The sequence below is a fragment of the Amblyomma mixtum genome, chromosome 8 (assembly GCF_055824585.1).
Source record: "Amblyomma mixtum isolate Tamu chromosome 8, ASM5582458v1, whole genome shotgun sequence".
Classification (NCBI taxonomy): Eukaryota; Metazoa; Arthropoda; class Arachnida; order Ixodida; family Ixodidae; genus Amblyomma; species Amblyomma mixtum.
In genome coordinates, this window is record NC_143019.1 from 1517026 (window position 1) to 1537623 (window position 20598).

A 20598-nucleotide genomic window follows, 5' to 3' on the forward strand; every position below is an offset into this window, starting at 1 on the left:
TTTTAACGTGAGAAACGCGGATATTTCGACGCTCATCATCATCATCATAATTGAACTCATTCAGCCGCATGAATTGGTTTGGTTGGTTTGGTTTATGGGGTTTAACGTCCCAAAGCGACTAAGGCTATGAGAGACGCCGTAGTGGAGGGCTTCGGAAATTTCGACCACCTGGGGTTCTTTAACGTGCACTGACATCGCACAGAACACGGGCCTCTAGAATTTCTCCTCCAAAGAAATTCTAGCCGCCGCGGCCGGGATCGAACCCGCGTCTTTTGGGTCAGCAGCCGAGCACCATAGCCGCTGAGCCACCGCGGCGGCCAGCCGCATGAAGAACGAAGAAGCTGATGCAAAAGTTGGACAGCTCACGCACCAAACATCTCGCCTCATCAAATGAATATCTAACAAGCACTCCGGGATGAAAGAACATGAATTGATCAGACTTGTACAGGCCTTCGTCATCAGCCGCATCAACTACGTGGCCTCGTACATGAAGCCTAACGCCATGGAACGCGACCAATTGAACATAATTATCAGAAGAGCATACAAGACAGCTCTTGGACTCCCCATCAGCACCTCTACCGCGAAACTAATGGCTTTAGGTATCAGGGTGGAAGGAATTATCGACGGCCACCTCTACTCGCAATATACGCGTCGAACCACTACGACAACGGGACGGTACATCCTCGCTACCACAGGAATACATCACGAGAGCAGAACGCATCCCAAAACAAGCCTCCCTAAGGAAATTAGAAAAACTACTGGTCCCTACCCTGCCGAAAAACATGCATCCCGAATAGCACGACGCACGCCGCCAAGCCGCTGCAAACACCTGCACCAATGCTGCCACAAAGACCATGGAGCGGCGTACACGGACGCAGCCGACCACGCCGTAAAACGGGCCATGACGGCAGTCGTCACGGATGTACAGGGGGTCCTTCTCAGCGGAGGCACGATCAATACCACTAATACAGAAACTGCGGAAGAGGCGGCCGTAGCCTTGGCTCTCACCCTACCTCAAACCACTACCATCATCTCGGACTCCAAACGAGCCGTTCAAAATTACGCCCGGGGTCGCGTGACACCCCACGCGGCCAGAATCCTTCGAGACCTCACCCTCTCACACACAGTCAGCATCATATGGGCACCCGCTCATTCCTCCCTTCCAGGCAACGAATCCGCCCACAACACCGCCCGAGAGCTAGCCTACCGGACAAAGGGAGAACACGGAGGCGGCAGTAGCTCTCACAAGGATGTACTGACCGCATACCAGGAACTTACGCAAACTTACCGTCTGGCCCGCAAACAATATCCTGCCGGCCACAAAACCCTAACTAAAGCCCCAAAATACACCTGGCGCCGCTTACTGAAAAATACGTACCCTCATCCCACAATTTAGTCGCACATTTACCCAGACAAGTACACGGGAACATGCAAATTCTGCCCTCAGCCAGCCAACCTCACGCATATGATGTGGGGTTGCTCAAATCTTCCCAAACGACATAGCAACACTGAAAATAATTCAGGGGCACTTTGGCTCTCTAAAGTGCTGCAAGGCGAAAGCGTTTCCTGGCCACTGTTTGTTTTTAATTACTTTTTTATTATTCATATTTTGTTTTGTTTTTATTCATTGCTGGTTTTCTTAATTTTATTGTTTTTATTTTTATTTTGACATCTTATATTTTTTGTTTTTATTTTTGTTTATTTTCTTATTTTTATTTTTATTTTCCTTTTCCTGACGTTACTCCTTTTATTTTATTTATGAAGCCCATGCATTCACTAAATGCGCCTTTATTAATGCTGGAACCTTGAGCCTTTTAAGCAGTGACGGCGAAAGGCGGACGAATCTGCCGACGCGTCTGTCGACATGGCTGCCGACGCGTCTGTCGACACTTCTGCCGACGCGTCTGTCGACACGGCTGCCGACGCGTCTGCTAATGACAGTATGAGGCATTAAAGGCTTTCGCCTTAATATGGAGCAGTGGGGGGCACTGATGCGCAGCTCGGACCCAGCCGTCCAAGTGGCAGCATGCAAGTGGTCTGCGGAAGCCGCCGGGGCTCAAGGGCTCCCGTCTGCCTGACCCCATCACCCTTCCCTTTTAAATTTGCGCACAAATAAAGTCTTAAACAACAACAACAAGCTGATGCAGCGAAGTACCACAAATTACGGATTAGATTATGGATTATGGGGTTTAACGTCCCAAAGCGACTCAGGCTATGAGGGATGCTGTAGTGAAGGGCTCCGGAAATTTCGACCACCTGGGGTTCTTTAACGCGCACTGACATTGCACTGTACACGGGTCTCTAGAATTTCACCTCCATCGAAATTCGACAACCGTGGATGGTTGTTGTTGTTGTGACTGAGAGAAGGATGAAAAGGAAATTGCACGGGCCTGCCTACTGGCTCGAGCCAAGCCACTACCGTTGCCACGTGCAGATAGAGGAGAGTTAAAAGATCAGAGGAAAGAGAAAAAGGAAAGAAAAGACGCGCGTCGCAGCAACAACTGCGTCCGCCGGAGCGGACGCTGCTGAAAAAAAAAAGTTGGAGGCTTATCAAGGTTAAGCCCAGTGGATGCGAAGCAGCCTTCGTTTTGCATTCTTATTATTAACGTCCTTAGCGTTTGGAGGCATCTTGACCGCATACACGCCCGGCGCAAAGACGCTGGCGCGGTTGCGGGCACAGAGACTGACGCGACGGCGGGCGCGCGCGGCTTCATCCCTGGCGTGACGTCATATATCACATGATGCAGCGATGGTGGCGCCGCCGCCACGTCGCGCGCGACGGCGCGAACCGATGCGTGGAGCCTCCGCCGGGTGACGTCCGACGGCGCGATATGAGGCCCCATCTGCAGCCGGTGTGACGTCATCACGTGACGTCACATCATGTGATCTCACTTCAAGGTCAATGGTGGCCACCGCCGGGCGTCGCGCGAAGGCCCGAAACATACGTTAATATGCTTCGCATAAAAACAGATAAGCGGCCGAAGCCGCGCTCGCCGAAGCGAGGATAGATCCTCTTCACTTTGTTGGGATCTAATCCGCGTCTTTCGGATCAGCAGCCGAGCACCATAACCACCGTGCCACCGCGGCGTACCCACAATTGCGTTAACGCAGAACCTTCTAACACCGATTGCAGTTGATCTCAGTTCTTTGCAGTGGGGTGCAATGGGTGAGTATCTGTTCTCGCTTCGGCGAGCGCCGCTTCGGCCGCTTATCGGTTTTTTCAGCAGCGTCCGCTCCGGCTGACGCAGTTGTTGCTGCGATGCGCGTCTTTTCTGCCCTTTTTCTCTTTCCTCTGATCTTTTAACGCTCCTTTATCTGCACGTGGCAGCGGTGGTGGCTTGGCTCGAGTCTTTTTTTTTTTTTTTATTCGAGCTGTTTGCCATCAGGCATAATGAAAAAGGAGAGAAAGTTATAAAAAGGAGTGCAAACAAACCTCGCTTAAAAAGCGGCACAAGTTCGTGATATAGCGATTATCTAGAGTCCACTTGGTATAGTCGTCTGCAACGTCCCATCGCAGGCCAACCTTTCTTAATAAACGTCGTCTCACGGAAGCTGTAGCCGGGCAAGTCCACAGCAAGTGTTTTTCATCACACAGGTCAGGCGCAGCACCACAATGGGGACACTTGTCTGTCACTTCGTAACGTTTGTCACGCCACCGATGACGCACACAAGGAGTCAGAGCCGCTCCTGCCCGAATCCGGCGCACAGATACCTCCTCCTCCCGAGTGAGACTCCGGGGGAGAGGGTACGAACACGGAGGAATTAGAGCGCGTGTTCGCTGACGCAAAGACTGTTTCTCGGAAACATGGGACAGGAACGGATCTGAGGGAAGAGGGGAAGGTGGCGGGATATCGGATGTGTCAAGGTGTGTCATTGCATCCACATGAATATTATGCGGATCCTGGGCATGCCCGCGAATCCAGTGTATACGCACAGGACAGGGGTATTTTGTGCAAAGTTGGTGAATGGATTGTGTAACTTGGAATGTGCGCCGGACAGCCTTAAGCTGTTTAAGGGCGGCAAGGGAGTCGGTGTAAATGTGTACAATATTGAAAGTAGGTACGAGTGGAAGGGATGCAATGGCATTGTGTATCGCCTGAAGCTCCAAGGCCAGGGGGGAGCAAGTATCCGAGCTATATGTAGCGCGGGAGTTGAGATGAGGATGTGAGGGACTGTAAACTGCAGTAACTCCCTGCACTGCTGTGTGTGATGCATCGGTGTATATTATGCACCCTGAAGGAAGATGGGCGGCTGATATCGGCGTCGAAGCAGAGGGGCGATTGTCTGTGAGCTGACAGTATGACCATGGGGGAAGAGTCTGTAAACGATGAAGCTGAAGCGACAGCTTGCGTGCTCTGTTTGCCTCACGCTGGTCGATAAGTTCACTCAATGTATTAAGTTGAGCGTACTCTTGGAGAATGGGTATGGGTGTGATACGCGGAAGATAAGTTATGGCGCGCATAGCCTCCCGATTGATTGATTGATTCAAGGGAGTCCCACTGTCGTCGGGTGAGGCGATGAAATTGCGCTTGGTACACAATCCGCGGCTGAAGGATGGAGCGCACGAGCTGACGGGCAGTATCAAAACGCGCTCCGCCAGAGCGCATAGCTATGCGTCGAATCAGACCGAGAGTAGCGTGAGCCGATTTACGGGTCGCGTTTAGCCACGGAGTCCCAGTCCCAGATGTATGAAGTAGGAGACCTAGAACACGCACACTTTCAACTTGAGGAATTGGAGAATTGTTTACCGTAAAGGTAAAAGGTGCTGCTTTCCGTAAGCCACTTCTGTTGCCAATGCGAATGAAACAAGATTTATTACACGAGAGGGTCAGACCCAAAGGGGGTAGTCGTGATGTTAAGGCATCCAGCGCTTGCTGAAGCGCCGACTGTTGCACAGACGCATCTGGATTACAGGACCACAAGGTTATGTCGTCGGCGTACGCAAGGACGCGCACAGAAGGAATTTTCTCTAGGGCTCGGACAAGAGGTATAAAAGTTACATTAAATAATGTGGGGGCGAGGACGGAGCCCTGGGGTACACCGCGGTTGGAGGTAAAGTGACCAAAAGGCTTCCCATGGATACGTACACTGAAGGTTCTGTTTGTTAAAAATGAGTGAATTGAAAGGAGAAAGCGATGCGGGAGACCGAGATCTTGAAGGGTGCCAAGAATAGAAGAGTGTAGGACGTTGTCATATGCCTTTGTGATGTCAGTCGCGATCACCGTGCGAACAAGATGACTATGGGGAGAATGGTTTAGTACGTCCGCAGCCAAAACAGCCAGACCGTCTTCTGTTCCAATGTGAGGGCGGAACCCAATTTGAGATTCTGGATAACAATCATTCGATTCCAGCCACCACGACAAGCGAGCTGCTAGAATGTAAACTGAGAAAAAAACCAGTCACACAAGACGACGGACAAGAAGAGTGTACACACCACAACGACTGGACTAACAACTGAAGTTTATTGGAAAATACATGGTCCGAGCAAGGCCAGCAGAGCATGCGCAACAGCATCATCACTAATCACTGCGTAAAAGAGACAAAGACAAGAAATCTAAACTATAGAAATCTAAACTGTCTTTGTCTCTTTTGCGCAGTGATTAGTGATGATGCTGTTGCGCATGCTCTGCTGGCCTTGCTCGGACCATGTATTTTCCAATAAACTTCAGTTGTTAGTCCAGTCGTTGTGGTGTGTACACTCTTCTTGTCCGTCGTCTTGTGTGACTGGTTTTTTTCTCAGTTTACAATGTACCAACTGGCCCGCATTTCAACCCTTCTGCTAGAATGTGTTCATAAAGCTTGCAGATAGTAGGCGTAAGTGAAATAGGGCGGAGGGCCGAAAGAGAAACCGGCGGCTGACCTGATTTGGGGATTGGGACAACGATTGAATGTTTCCACTCTGCAGGAATAACTCCAGAATGCCACACCTCATTGAATGCATCAAGGAGGGAATGTAGAGCAGGTCCTTCCAAGTTGCGAAACAACGAGTTAGGTACACCGTCATGCCCGGGAGCAGTGCTGGTTTTGAGGCGATCTATGGAGGCCAGCAATTCTGCCATGGTAAAATCTGAAGTAACCTCATCAGGGGGCTCAGAAATCGATAATATGGGAGAAGGGGTAGGGAGGCAGTCATGATGTGGGAAAAACTGACGGGCTGCTTGTTGTGCAAATGAAGTTTCATCCACATTCAGAGCCAAGCGAATGCTCTCGGTATAATCAGCTACTTGAGAAGTGCGTTCCATGGCGTGAAATACCCGCCAAAGATGTCTATTACCCTGTGTAGAGGAGAGGCGGGCACACCATGCAGCCCAGCGTTGTCTGCTAAGTCGCTTTGAGTAGCGCCGCGCACGTGCAGTAGCCCGATGAAGAGCTGGAAGAGCTGAAGGGTCGTCGGGATTACGAGAAGCATAATGATCCGCCCTGCGACGAAGAGCCCAGAGATTAAGGAGATGCATGTCCGGGTTCGGATCATCCTCATTTACAGTAGTGGCGAATGTATGAGTGGACAAAACAGCTGAGAGGGTAGACAGAACAGTAGATGGGTTCAGCGTAGACAACCTATTATCTGCGCGTACGGAATCCCATGATGTAAAGCGCACGCTGCGGCGTATTTTCCGGAGACGCGAAGTTGTGATGGAGATTAAAATAGGGCTGTGATCACTGCCCCAAGTGTCTGGTTCAACATTCCAACGAGGGTAGCCGGGCCCTAACCACCAAGACAAATCAGGCGAATACGGACCACCCCGAGGACGCGTTGAAGTTTGCGGTTGATTTAGTAGTTGAAATGAATGATCTAGAAAGGTGCCATGAATGTGAGCACCCCGGGAGGAATTCAAAGGGTAGCCCCACGATGTGTGAGCGCCGTTGAAATCTCCGCCAACTAAAATAGGGGTGCCCGAGTAGTTATTACGGAGAAAACGAATCCAACCTAGGTTGGGAGACACTGTTCCCGGACGACCATAGAAAGATACAAGTATCAGTGGTGTATGTGCAGGTTTTACGAGAAGGCCAACGACCTCCTGGCGAGTGTTGCACCACCGTGAAAGATCAATCGGTGTATGGGGAACCGAACGATGAACATAAATTGCAGATTTACCGGGATGGAGGGAGGAAGCGATGCAGCGGCGATCAGGGATGGAAGGAGAATGGTACGCGCAGAAACCAGAGAGGCGAGGAAGGGAATTGTGCTCTTGAAGAAGGAAGGCCCAGGCCTTGAGGGCTCGAGTCAGTAGGCAGGCCCGTGCAATTTCCTTTTCATCCATCTCTCAGTCACAACAACGCAACACAGCAGTGGTGTGCTGACACGCCGACATCAGTGGAATTCAATTCTGAACACATCTTCTCATCTCATGCGAAAAGCATGCCCGCAAACATTTTAAACGGTCTTCTTCCGGATCACATAGAGGAATACCCCCATCATATGGTGCTTTTTACGGATGCCTCCGCCAGCGGTCAAAAAGCTGCAGTTTGCATCTGTTCGCAGGATTTGGCATGGAGCTATTCTGTCCGCATCCAAGATTATATTCCTACATTCTTTGTAGAATTTTTGGCTCTTGGAGTGGCCCTGCACCAAAGTTCATGTCATGTGTCACATGTTATCATCCTCGCTGATTGCTTGTCAGTTTCAGTCTCCTTTGAAACTTCACAAAAGATTTTCTCAGCAGTTTCCTCCTTTTTTTTTGTCCCATTCACTTCAAAGAAGGTCCGTTTGGTCTTGGTTGCAGGTATTCATTCAAACGAGGTGGTGGTGGTGAAAACTTTTAATTGTTGAAATAGAGTTTGGGAGCCACAGAGTGGCCCCGCTACATGGTCGGCGTCCCTAGTCCGGGACACCGCATGACAATGCCCCGTCTCTCGCCCGTTTCACCAGAGCCCTTTGGGACTCAAACGAGGAACAGTTGAGGAGGGCAGTCTCCCATGCCTCTCTGGAAGGGGTAGGGGAAGGGGGGAGGTGGGGATTTTGAGTACATGCCCACACCATGTGGAAGATATCACAGGTCTCCCCACAGTGCGGGCATCGCCCATCCGTGTTTGGATCGTAATGCTTTAAGATTGCAGGACAGAGTAGAGTACCTGTCTGCAGGCGCCTTAAAGTTCGCTCCTCCGTCTTACTCAGCCCCTTCGCAGGGGCCGGGAAAAGACGGTGGATGTCGCTATAATGCGTTATAATTTCCCTGAATCGCAGCAGCGGCTGGTTAGCTGATTAATTAGCAAGGTCGGCTCTTGACGGCTCAGTGACCCATCCCGTCTCAAATTTTAGTCTGCTGGTAATTTCCAGGTTTCAGCGGTTCCAAACCATACCAGCCAGGTTACGCAATACTTATAAAATACCACTGATTAATAGCAGTTAGCATATAATTGGAACGTCCATTCGTGTAAAACCAGGTGGTGGCGGGTATCAATGAGGCGGTTGCGGTGCAGGATTACCAGTCTCAATTTATACCTATTCAGATGCGGGTGGTCACCGACAAATCTATATGACTCATGCGGGGACATTGAATCTGTACACCGTTTTCTCCTCTACTGTTCAAAGTTCGCACTTCAGAGAAAGGTTCACCTGGAGGTCCCTCTCTCCAGGTGAGGGATCACGTTATCTCTGCCAGTGTTATTATCGTTCGGTGCGAGCGCCAAACGATTTGCATTGGGTTCAGTTTGTGAGACTCTCCATGACTACATAACTGCAACTGGTAGGTTGATTAGCTAACTCTTAAAATTCTTCGAGCTCTTTTTTCGCCAAAATGCTGTTTGTTATTTTACTTTAAATATTCTTCTATCGTTTTCATTCATCGATACATTTCTCAGAATTCAGGCTTGGCGATAATATTTTGTCGTAATAGCCTGTGGAAATTTCCTTGTTTATGACACTACACCTTGGCCAAGCCCCCCATGTGCTTGGTTGGTTGGCTTGAAATAAAATGGCACATACCCACTACGGGGGAGTGGCCAAGACACAGGCGGTGAACTACTGGAAAGAGGAGCATTTATAGAGGAAAGGGAGTACAAATACGGTATAGGCTGGAAGATTGGGCGACGCAATAACAGGGGACCTGTTAGCTGGGAGATCGAAGACGGGACGATGGCTTTTAGGGCAAATTCGAATGCAATTCATGTAATGGTTCAATTTTGCCCTGACTGAAAGAGAGCAAAAAATAATGAAATACATTTTTGAGAATCAGAAATGTGGTTATGTGCCATGCTTTAAGACGAAAAAGAAGAAGTAAGAGAAGAAGAAGCCAGAAAACGTGCTTTGCACCCTACCCAATCGCTCGCAGTGGGTATGTGCCAATAAACCTGAGGATATCATCATCATCAAAACGTGCCAGTGCCTTCTAGCAGCCTGAGAGCTCTCAGGGACACCTTGCCTTACAAATCGCAACCATGGGTAAGACACTGGAATTCCCTACCTTATCGTGTATACCTTTCCTAAAAACGAGCGAGCTTAAGTAGCGAGTGCGTTGGTGCCTTGGTGTGCTGGCAGAATCTCGCGCATTCGAAGCGGGCCGGCACTTTAACGTGAGGCCTCATCTGTGCCGAGGCCTAGCTTTGCCAGCTGGACGTAGCTCTCGCGGCCTGTTTGTTTACATCCCTCGATTGTTTTACTCTACTCACCCTGGTCAGTGACAACTGTTTTAAGTTTTTGGTGCGTCGGTGGCTTATCCGAAGAACCGGCAATAAAGCTGAAAGTGAGAGGCCGTCATTCGTAGACTTAGCCTCACCGCGTAGCCGCCTCCTCAACAGACGCACGATATCCTGGGTGTGCGCGGACATTGCGAGCGTATGGAACACTTCACGCACCTGGAGTGATGTTATCTGGAGTTGGACGTCCCAGGTTTGCTCATGTCTTTTGAGATATGTCATAGCGGATAGTATGCCGGTGTTTTCGCATTTTACCTCCGTGGAAATGGAGACGCCGCGGACGGGATTCGAAACCGGAACTCTGGTTTCAGGCAGCGTTTGTTCTAGAAACGTTGGTTTCTGGAGCCCAGACACGTAGCCAAAAACTTCAGGGTGCACTTTGGCTCTCTAAAGTGCTGCAAGGCGAAAGCTTTTCCTGGCGCACTGTAATAAGGGAGTAATTACTCATTGACGTCCACCCAAGCGCAGCTATACGGCTATAAAGGAAAGCTATACAGCTCAGAAACTTCGCAGTTAAATAGAAATTAGTCCTAATCCGGGGTTCAAACCCGGGACCACCGCATCTACGGAACAGTTGCTCTACCAATAGAGCTAACCGGGACGGCAAGGTTGTGGTAGGGCGAGAGCGAATTGATCAATAACTCGAAGTAGGAACAGGGTTGGTCAAATGTTTAGGGGAATCTCCCAAGGTGTAGTAGATTTGACGCACTGTTTGCTTTTCATTTATTTTCTATCTTTGATATTTAATTTTTTTTCATTTTTTGTGTCCTCTTGTTTTTATTGTTTAATGTTTTCTTTTGTTATTTTTATTTTTATTCCTTTTATTTATGAAACCCATGCACTTATTTTTTTCATACTTTATTTTGCCGTTTCATTTTTATTTTTGTTTGTTTTCTTATTTTTATTTTTTATTCTTTTTATTACATATAGGAAACCCATGCATTCACTAGATGCGCCTTTATTCACGCTCAAACCTTGAGCCTTCGTGGCGGAGTGGTAGCGTCTCCGCTTCAAATGCCAAGGGCCCTGTTTCGATGCCCAGCCTCGACGCAGTTTCTTTTTAAGTAGCGGCGCCGAGACGAGGAGAGATCTGCCGACACGGCCGTCAACGACAGTATGAGGCATTAAAGGCTTCCGCCTTAATAAGCCTCAACACGACGTAACTTAGGGTATACTGAAATCACCTCCCATGTACGCTGCCAGTGTTCAGTTTTACGCGACAGCGTCTACAGCTCGTTCGGTCGAAAATTACGAGGAACTTTAGCGGCTAAAGTGGTGAAAGGCGAAAGCCTGAGTTCTGCATTCTGCTACGCGATTGTTGACTGCACATTTTGTTGGTGCATTAATTAACTGCCAATTAATGACGCTTAGCTTCGCCTTTAGGAGTGGAACTCGACAGCCTGTTGTAGCGCTGCCACGGAGTCCAAGGAACGCCACCACCCGTTCGTTCGGCGCGATGCGTTGCCCTTTGAACGCAACGCTTTTTGAGGAAAGGAAATGGGGCTGTAATTCTCTGTCATCTCGGTGGACACCTGAGCCGCGCGGTACAGGTAGGGAGGAAGTGTGAGTGAAAGAAGAAAGAGGGGCCTTAATGAAGAAAATGAAAATTGTATTAGAGGAAAGGAAATTACGCATTAACTATCTCACATATCTTTGTAGACAATAGTCGAAAATGTATTTGAGGAAAGGAATTTGTGCAGTAACTGTCTCACGTATTTCGGTGGACACCCGTCAAAATTCGCGCGCGGTGACGTCACGACAATTTGGACCAATCTGAAACGCGGGCAAATACGCCTTGCTCGTCGGTAAATTGGTTTTTGAGGAAAGGAAATGTATCTGTCTCTCATATCTCCGTGGACACCTAAACCTCGCCGTAACGGGAAGGGAGGAAGATGGGAGGGAAGGAAGACACCCTACTCACTAGACGCACCTTTGTTCATTCCAAACCATCGAGCTGGCATGGCGGAGTGGTAGCGTGCTCGACTCGCACTCCGGAGACCGGGGCTCGATTCCCAAGCTCGGCCAATTTCTTACTCGGTTTTATTCATTTATCTGGTCTGACTAGAAAGGTTATAATTAGACTACTAACTAAACTCAGTTTAACTTACTTGGAGCATCACTATACGATCCCTTTAATTGGTTCCATGGTTAGTAGCCAAACTACAATTGGGCCTGTTTGAAATTCGCGCACTATGACGTCACGACCGTTTCGACCAATTGAAAAGCGGGACATTTCTGTCGACAGCTCCTGCTTACAACGATGAGGAATTAAAGGCTTCCGCCTTAAAAGCCGCCGACGTCGTCGGCTGGTCTGACTAGAAATGTTAATTAGGCTAATTGGTTAACTAAACTCAGACCCATTTACTTGGAGCATCGCTATACCATCCCTTTAATTGGTTGCATGGTTATTAGCCGAAGTACAATTGGCCCCGTTTGGAATTCGCGTATTGTGACGTCCCGACCATTTCGACCAATTGAAAAGCGTGACATTTCTGTCGACAACTTCTGCTTACAACGATGAGGCATTAAAGGCTTCCGCCTTAAAACCAATTTACCGACGAGCAAGGCGTAGAACCAAACGCGCGATGGCGTTCTGTGGACTCCCTGGCAGCGCTGCAAGACGCTGTCGCGCTTCAGTCTCAGAGGCGAAGCTTAACATCTTAACCACACATCAGTGACCACACTTTAGGTCAAAAAAGTGCCCCCCTGAATTTTAGTAGTAGTTGTAGTTTTCGGCACGACGTGTCGGAGAAAGTCCTGTCATACCAACCACTTGCCCCAGCATGTTCCGGATGGTGTCATATGATTCAGCCTTTCGTGCAGCATAAACTTACTAATTCAGTTAGAGCCTAGCTTGCGCCAGGAATTGGAACCGGCGACCTATAATCAGGAACTGCGGGCGTCCACCGAGATATGCGAGAAAGCTAGGGCGTCCTTTACTTTCCTCAAATGCAGTAAAAAATTGGTAAATTGGTTTTTGAGGAAGGGAAATGGCGCAGTATCTGTCACGCATATCTCGGCGGACACCTGAAGCGCGCCGTAAGGGAAGGAAGGAAGGTGGGAGTGAAAGAGGAAAGAGAGAAAGAGGTGCCGTAGTGGAGGTCTCCGGAATAATTTAGACCACCTGGTGATCTTTAACGTGCACTGACATCGCACAGCACACGGGCGCCTCTTGCGTTTCGCCTCCATGGAAACGCGGCCGCCACGGCCGGGTTTGAACCCGTGTACTCCGGCTCGGTACAATCAGGAGGAAAGGTGGGGTGAAAGCACTGGTGGATCGGGCTTTACGTGAAGCAGAAGCCTGTGGACTCCTGGACCAGTAGGGGATCACCCTGGAAGATTTTTTGTGTGTGTGATGTAATAAAGTTGTTTTCATCCATCCATTCGGCTCGGTAGACGAGCGCCTTACCACTCTGCCACCGCGGCGGGTAACAAATCCAGTTTCCATTTCCTTCATTACGGCACCTTTTTCTCTGTTTATTCTTTCACTCCCATCCTCTTCCTTTCCCTTACTCTGAGGATCGGGTGTTCACCGAGTGTGAGACAATTACTGCGCCATTTCCTTTCCTGAAAAATACTTTGCGTTCAAAGGTGTTTCCAACGGGCAAGGTATTGCGCCGAACGGCCGATGGCGTTCCGTCGCTGCGCTGCAACGCGTTTCCGCGTTCCACTCCTAAAGGCGAAGCTTAAGCGTCCTCTAATTTTTATCTTTCATTCATACTTTATTTATTTCTATTTATTTTTCTATCTCAGTTTCTATCGTTCTCTTCACCCTTATTTCATTGCCTTTAGCTAATTAGGTTTCTGTCTATGAAGCTTTATTTCTAGCCTTCATTACTTGCCTCTAGCTTTCTATCCTCCTTTCTCTCTATATTTGATCTAATAAACTTCTCTGCAAGACATAGCATTAACATAGCATGTGAGACAGATACTGCGCCATTTAATTCCCTCAAAAACCAATTTACCTCCATCGAAGTTCGTCCGCCGCAGCCGGGATCGAACCCGGCCGCGGCGGACGAACTTCGATGGAGGTAAATTGGTTTTTGAGGGAATTAAATGGCGCAGTATCTGTCTCACACATCCCGGTGGACACCTGAACTGCTCTGTGAGGGAAGGAAGAAAGGTGGAAAAGAAAGAAGAAAGAGAGAAAGAGGTGCTGTAGAGGAGGCCTCCAGAATAATTTCGACCACCTGGGAATCTTTAACGTGCACTGACATGGCACAGCACACGGGCGCCTTTCGCGTTTCGCCTCCATCAAAACGCGGCCGCCGAGGTCGGGTTCGAACCCGTGTACTCCGGCTCGGTAGACGAGCACCTTAACCACTGAGCCACCGCGGCGGGTCAAGGCGAAATTCTAGAGGACTGTGTACTGTGCGTTGTCAGTGCACGTTAAGGAAAATGAGGTGGTCGAAATTTCCGGAGCCCTTCAATACGGCGTCCCTCATAGCCTGAGTCGGTTTGGGACGTTAAACCCCCCATAAACCAATCAGAACTCCTCTTAAAGCTCATCGCTCTGCTTCGCCTCGAGGTTTGTTGGTTACTAGAGCCGGGTAATGCTCAGGCGTGGCGCAGGGATTGCGCTCCCTCTAGATGTTTTTTTTAGCTCGGAAAAATGCAAGGAGTATGATGGCGGCCTGCTGAGGCTAGGGCATCCACGAGGAAAGAGCACCGTCGCTGATGTCGCCTGAAATCAAAAGTTCTGTTGTGCTTCTGCGAAGGTGTGCCTCCAGCCTTCAACTGAATGGGAACCGAAACTTCGATGAAGTGTTCTATACAGCGTGATAAGTGGATGAAAATTTATTCTTGGGACAACTAATGAACTCCCATTTGAAGACGCATTATTTCGCCACTTTTTAAAGTGAATTCAGGCATGATCGTCTGATGTGCTTGCTTTTGGGTCGGGAATTGCGTTATTGCATGAAACACGCAATGACACCATGCTTAGAGGCAAGTACATCATCGTCTTCCATTCTTTTGGAATTGCTGGGGCATCGTGGTGCTGAAGCCCGCGGCTTTCATGAAAGGATATGCGGCACTATGTAATAACCTTCCCGTTCGCAAGAACGCAGTGGGCGAAAGAAGGCGGCTTTTTGCGTACAGTAATCTTGAGCTGCTATTGAAATTGTACACCTCAGGCTGCAAGACTACGGTGATTGGAACCGTCCTTGTGTACAGTGCTGAAACGGGTCCTCTACCGATAGATAACGCCGCATAGCGGCGGAGTAGAAAATTTTTGCTCCTCATAACAGTAGAAACGTTGCTTGCTTGACTAAACAGTGCGTTTGCTTATAATCAATGGAACCACACTTTGCTCTTAGCTGCAATACAATGTATGATCATGTCCGAAGCGAATCTGTGACACTAATACCTCTATCTTGTCTTTCTCTCCTTTAGCGGATGCATCGTCGATGTCGCAGATGTCCGGCAAGTACTCTCGGCATCGTCCATTTGGAATTATTATTGTGCTATGAAACGAACCTCCAAAAATAATCGATTGTTGTGACGAGCATTTCTTCCACTGAAGGGAAATCAAAGTGGAGATGTTTTAGCCTGTACCTACCCCACGATGCGAATGTATGAGCGTCAGCTCTTGGCGCGAAGTCTCTCGGAAGCAGCGTCGTGGCCCGCAGAGCTGATGTGCTCTGATGCGCGCGGCACCGCGCACATCTCGGGCGAGGGGAATCATTGGGAAGCCTGTAGTGTGGGAAGGAAGTGTCGAGGTGGAGGAGAAAAACAGATGATGAATCGCGAAGAGTAGTGGAATGGGATGAGGGGCTCTGTCTCCCCTACGGACGACGTGCTCCTTGCGGCGGTTTGGCGCATGCGCAGAGACGCATGATTTTAATAATGTTATTATAATTATATAAACTGGTTACGTTAATACATTAAAACCTCAGGGCTGCCATCCACCCTTTGGGGTAGTTAACTGGAGCCACGTTTTGAGCTTGGATGACGGCAGTTCAAGTCTACGTTATTTCGTGCAACTTTTATTTTTTTTTTTACAATTTTGACTCGTAACTATCTTTGGCTGCGTTTAATATCTCTTAGGTTGCCAATCGGAACGCTTAAAGACGTGTAACGTCGATCAGTAAGCATTCTGATGAATCTTCTCTGGTGTATTTCTTTACGAATTGGTCACACGGTTGCCCAATTATTTTCTTCTTTTAAGCTCGAAATTAGCGGCTACGCATACAATTTCACAGGCACTCTTGGCTTTATTTTCCCTTTAAGGTTAGCTCCTGCAACACTTCACTCACCGTGATCCATAAGTAGGATTTAAAGCTTTTGGCTGCACATGATGCAGTTCGAGAATACGCGGCCTGGCCCTCGTCAATAAAAAAAGCGCTACAAGAGGTCATTCGGAAGCGAGCTTTCACACCTTCATTCTCTATGAAAAGGCTTTCAAATCACCACTTATTGCTGCATCCTGAGGGTTTCCTTTTCCTTTGCCAGTAGCCGTCGGTGCGGCAAGGCACTGTAGGATATAGGGGAGAAGGGCAGAGGTTCCGTTTCTACGTACGCTAGCGCCACACACAAATACAATGGTTACATACGAGAACACCGCAGTCATCGCTGATTTAGTGCAGAGTGCCGCATGATGCGAACGTTATCGTTTTTTGCTCACATAAAAGTTCCCCACTGACGGTAAGCGCAGCGCAGACAGCTTTGGCTCAATCTTGAAAGCCAATAACAGCGTCAGGGCGTTCCTGCTCGTAAACGCATCAGCACTTAAGTAAACAGAACAAGCGATTTTAATGCAAGTCGAATCATGCCTGTCCGGCCGGAAATCAACAAAGATTCCTTGCATATATAAAACCCCACCAGTGATCACAGCTAGCCTGTAAATGAGATATGCGTCACACTTTCTGTTGGCCAAAGAACAAATCAAGGCTTTGGATTTTAAATTGGTCAACTCATTTTTAGACAGAATTGATATGATAGACCAACCGCTATTAAACCCCTCCTCGTCACTAACAGTGCTGTGTACTTATTATTTTTACTATTACTGGCCATTATTCAGCACAAATGAGCATGTGTTTCATCTAGAATCCAGACAGAAACGTCAACGGTCGCTGACTCATATTAAACTGCGCAACCCTGCGCGACAGAAAACGTGTTGGGAACTGTGACAGAACTATGCCCAAATGAATGCATGCCTTTCCAAAGCCACTCCTCTGATATCGAAGCCAGTGGCTGGCGTTGCTCGCTGCTTTTAAATATTTGCGCCATGAGCTGCAACTAGCAACGATAAGTGGGAGATAAAGCCAGTATAAATTTGCTTCTGATAAGGGAGTGCTACACGATATCCTCGGAGGACCTTTGAAAGCAAAGGCTTTGAGCTCATCTCGTTGACTGCGAAGGCGCAGAGTGAGTAATTTTTGCTGTGTATTCATTTCTTTTTTCAGAAGTGTCGACCGCCACTGGTGAGCATCTTTCTTTCTGATCAAAGTACTGCTAACGCGTAAGGTAGTTCAAAAGAAAACATTGGACACAGGCCTGTCTGTTTAGGACAGAAATTTAAGTTAGAAAGATCACCGACTAAAAAAATTAAAAAAGATGACGTTTGAGAACCCATCGGTTTCTTCATCAAGTGGGACGGCAGGAGAGTTGCAGCTAGCTTTTTTAAGCTCTTTTTCCGTCAGACGCCGGGTCACTGAACGTAGACTGTGGATGTAAGATGTAATCAAACAATTATGAATCAGTAAGCAGGAGTCGAAAGCGCAATTTTCAGTTTTGTTGTAAGTAGTTTTCTCCAGGAGTGATATCGCCCATGAAACACTGTCACCTTCACCTGACACTTAACGAAAGAATCCATTCCGGGGTGCAAACAATATTTCCTTTCATATTGAACTGTCCTGTACACAGGCCACATGACATATATTTGCCACCTACTTGGTTCTTATACCAAGTAGTATTTTGTTTTTCCGCCATTCTGCGGCCTGATATCGTTGACCAGAACTGACAACACACTCGCTCATCAGAACAGGATTTGGCCACCCTGGTGTGGTACTGGCTCACAACCTCCCCTATGAACAAACCAAATAACCCTCGGCCCTCAGTCACCAGCGGCTGTGGAGCATTTGGCAAATGTGACGGTCAGACCTGTGACGCAGCGGAGAGTGCTAAGAATCTCTAGGTCCGGACTTGCCGCCATTTTAAACTGAAACAGAACTTTAGAATGTTATCCACTGAGGGTAGCAAACAGTGCATTTCGAGCAACTAGCCAGTATTAAATAATATGTAATAGTGCTTATTGAGGTTAAGACGACAGATGAGGCGTATACAGTACTAAAGAGCGGGTACGTACTCGCTATCATGGATTAACGGACAGAAAGGAACTAGATATGGGATTCCTCATCAATCAGAATATGGCTGGCAACATAGTGGAATTCTGTAATATTAACGTGAGGGTGGCAGTTATCGTAATTAGGCTTAATGAGAGGCAAAAATCGAAGATAGTGCAGACCTACGCGCCTACATCTAGCCCTGATGTAGAAATCGTCGAAAGCTTCCATGAAGACATCGAATCAGCAATGAACAAAGCAGAAACTCAGTACACTGTACTGACGGGCGACTTCAATCCGAAGGTAGGTAAGAAGCTGGCTGGAGACGAGGTGATAGGCGACTATGGCATAGGCTCTAGGAATACTAGGGTGCAGTTATCTGTAGACTTTGCAGGGAGATATGATTTACTGATGGGAATGCCTTCTTCTGCAAACGAGAGAACAGGAAGTGCACATGGAAAAGCCCTAATGGGGATTAAAAATGAAATAGGCTGGATACTGTGCGCTCACCCTGGCACTGTGCAGGATGTCGAGGTGTTCGTAAAAGTGCGATGTAGCGACCACAGTACGGTAAGGTCTCGAGTTAGGGTGCACTTGAAAAGGGAACCGGAGAAACTAATGAAGTGTACGCCCATTAACGAGTTAGCTGCAAGACGGAAGGTAGAGGAATGCAGGAGGTTACTGAACCACCGATGTTTGGCTTTAACAAAGGATGACATCCTTAATGTTTTAGCAGCGAACGACAGTCTTACTGCTATCATTACGGAGTGCGCTGTAGAAATAGGCGGCAGGATGGTTCGACAGAATACCGGGAATCTCTCTCAGGTGGCAAAAGAAACGCTAAAGCATGAAAGCCTCGAACCCGACACAGTGAAAGAACTAGCAGAGCTATCGAAGTTAATAAACAAACGCAATGTAACCGATATTTGGGCTTAATAAGGAAAGAAGCTAACATGCTCTAAGGAATGAAGATAGCCCAAAAGTGGGGAAGAAGAAAGTAGACATGGGCAAAAAATATGATGTATGCGTTAAGAGACAAAGAGCGCAATGTCAGCAACATGGATGAGATAGTTGAAAGGCAACTGCACAACGTTTTTGAGAATTTCGCGATATTCAAGTATTCAAGTGTACATAAGCTGTAGGTAAAGCATGTCAAGTGTTTTTGCACTAGCATTCAAAATAGTGACGTAATCGACAATTGAATTTTGCGCTTCAGCTCAGTGCATCGGAGGTGTGCGGGAAGTTTGTTATGATGTCAGGGAAGGTATGATTTCAAATTACCATTGCCATCAGCCACACCTCGCCACACCTCGCCGTTGGATGCTGCCAAACAGCGGTCGGGGGGGTTTGCCTCCGGTGGTGGGCGTTTTATCCTTGAAAGCAGGCGTTTATGCGTTGCAAATGTACCGATACCTTCGATGACGTTATCACGCGCCCCTACTTGGCGTTGTGCGCTGCGGAGAAGCTTGAAGACCATCGCCATTCTAATCGACTATTACGTCACCATTTCAAATGCTAGCTTATGGTTAGGACAACGAAACGAGCTATGCAAAGAAAAATGATAGGTGTAGCGTTAGGAGACAGGAAGAGAACAGAGCGGGTGAGGGAACAAACTTAAGTTAATTACATCTTAGTCGATATCCAGACGAGCAAATGGGATTGGACAGGGCCTTTAATGCGAGGGCAACATAACTGATGATCTTTAAGGATACCGGAGTGGATTCGAAGAGAAGGCAAGCGTAGCAGGGGGCAGGGGAAAGTTAGGTGGGCGCATGAGATTAAGAAGTTTTTGGGGATACGGTGCCCGGAGGTGGCACAGAACGGAATTGATCGTTGAGACGTGGGAGGGGCCTTTGCCCTGCATTGAGTGTAATAACGCTGCTGTTGTTGGCCACGGTGATGGCCTGGAGTTTCTGGTGTGCATTCGAGAAGACGATGGCGAATGAATGATATGTTTAACTTCTTTCTGAATTTTTGCAGGAGGCGGAGAGTAAGTATCCATGCTCATTTCGAAAAGGACTCACTCCGAAATTATGCTGTGGTAATCAAAAATTAGGGAAGAGAAACAGTATCTCTTCCCGCACTACATGTCTGGAATTGCATTACTGATAATTTATTCGCAAAACAGTATGTCGCAGTGCGTGCTGGTAACTTTCCTGCGCCAGAGGGTTGAAGAGTGATTGTAATAGGTTATGGTGATGATTGTAATATGTTATGAGATTTAATTTAGGATATGAGACGGCACGGGATTCTATACTTGATTTGGCTAGAGACGAGCCACTTTTTGGCCTCCGTAGAATTTGACCCCTAGCACTTTGTAGTGGCCCTCGGCCTCTATGCGCACTTCTATAGCGCAAAACTCTCGCAAGAGCGTAGGACACTCTGATGCAGGATACCATTACAAGGTCAAGAGCCCGAGGCGTCTTGTAAGATGTGCGGTTCCCAACAGCGACTTCCCGTGATTGCCTGAGGTTTTTGCTCACCCAGCGGGTGTTTAGATCTCGAGGCATAGTGTCCGACTTCTTGAAACGCAGAGGCCACGTGCCCTATGCCAACAGCCCGTTTTCGTCGTCAATTCTCTCCTGCGCCTAGTAAGCTATGGCTCCCTGTTTATAATAGCACCACTAAGCACATTAATAGGTTTGGTTACCATAGACTAATGCATTCCCGAATTGGA

The 20598-nt window shown here is 48.1% G+C and overlaps 1 protein-coding gene across 1 annotated transcript in view; it reads left to right on the forward strand.

Annotated features, from left to right (window-relative positions):
• Window positions 1-20598, forward strand: part of LOC149331130 (uncharacterized) — a 96154-nt gene that overhangs the window by 38863 nt on the left and 36693 nt on the right. The window contains exon 2 of the mRNA XM_089555876.1: window positions 19902-19911. Coding sequence (XP_089412002.1) covers window positions 19902-19911 — 10 coding nt within the window. The remainder of the gene's footprint in view (window positions 1-19901; window positions 19912-20598) is intronic.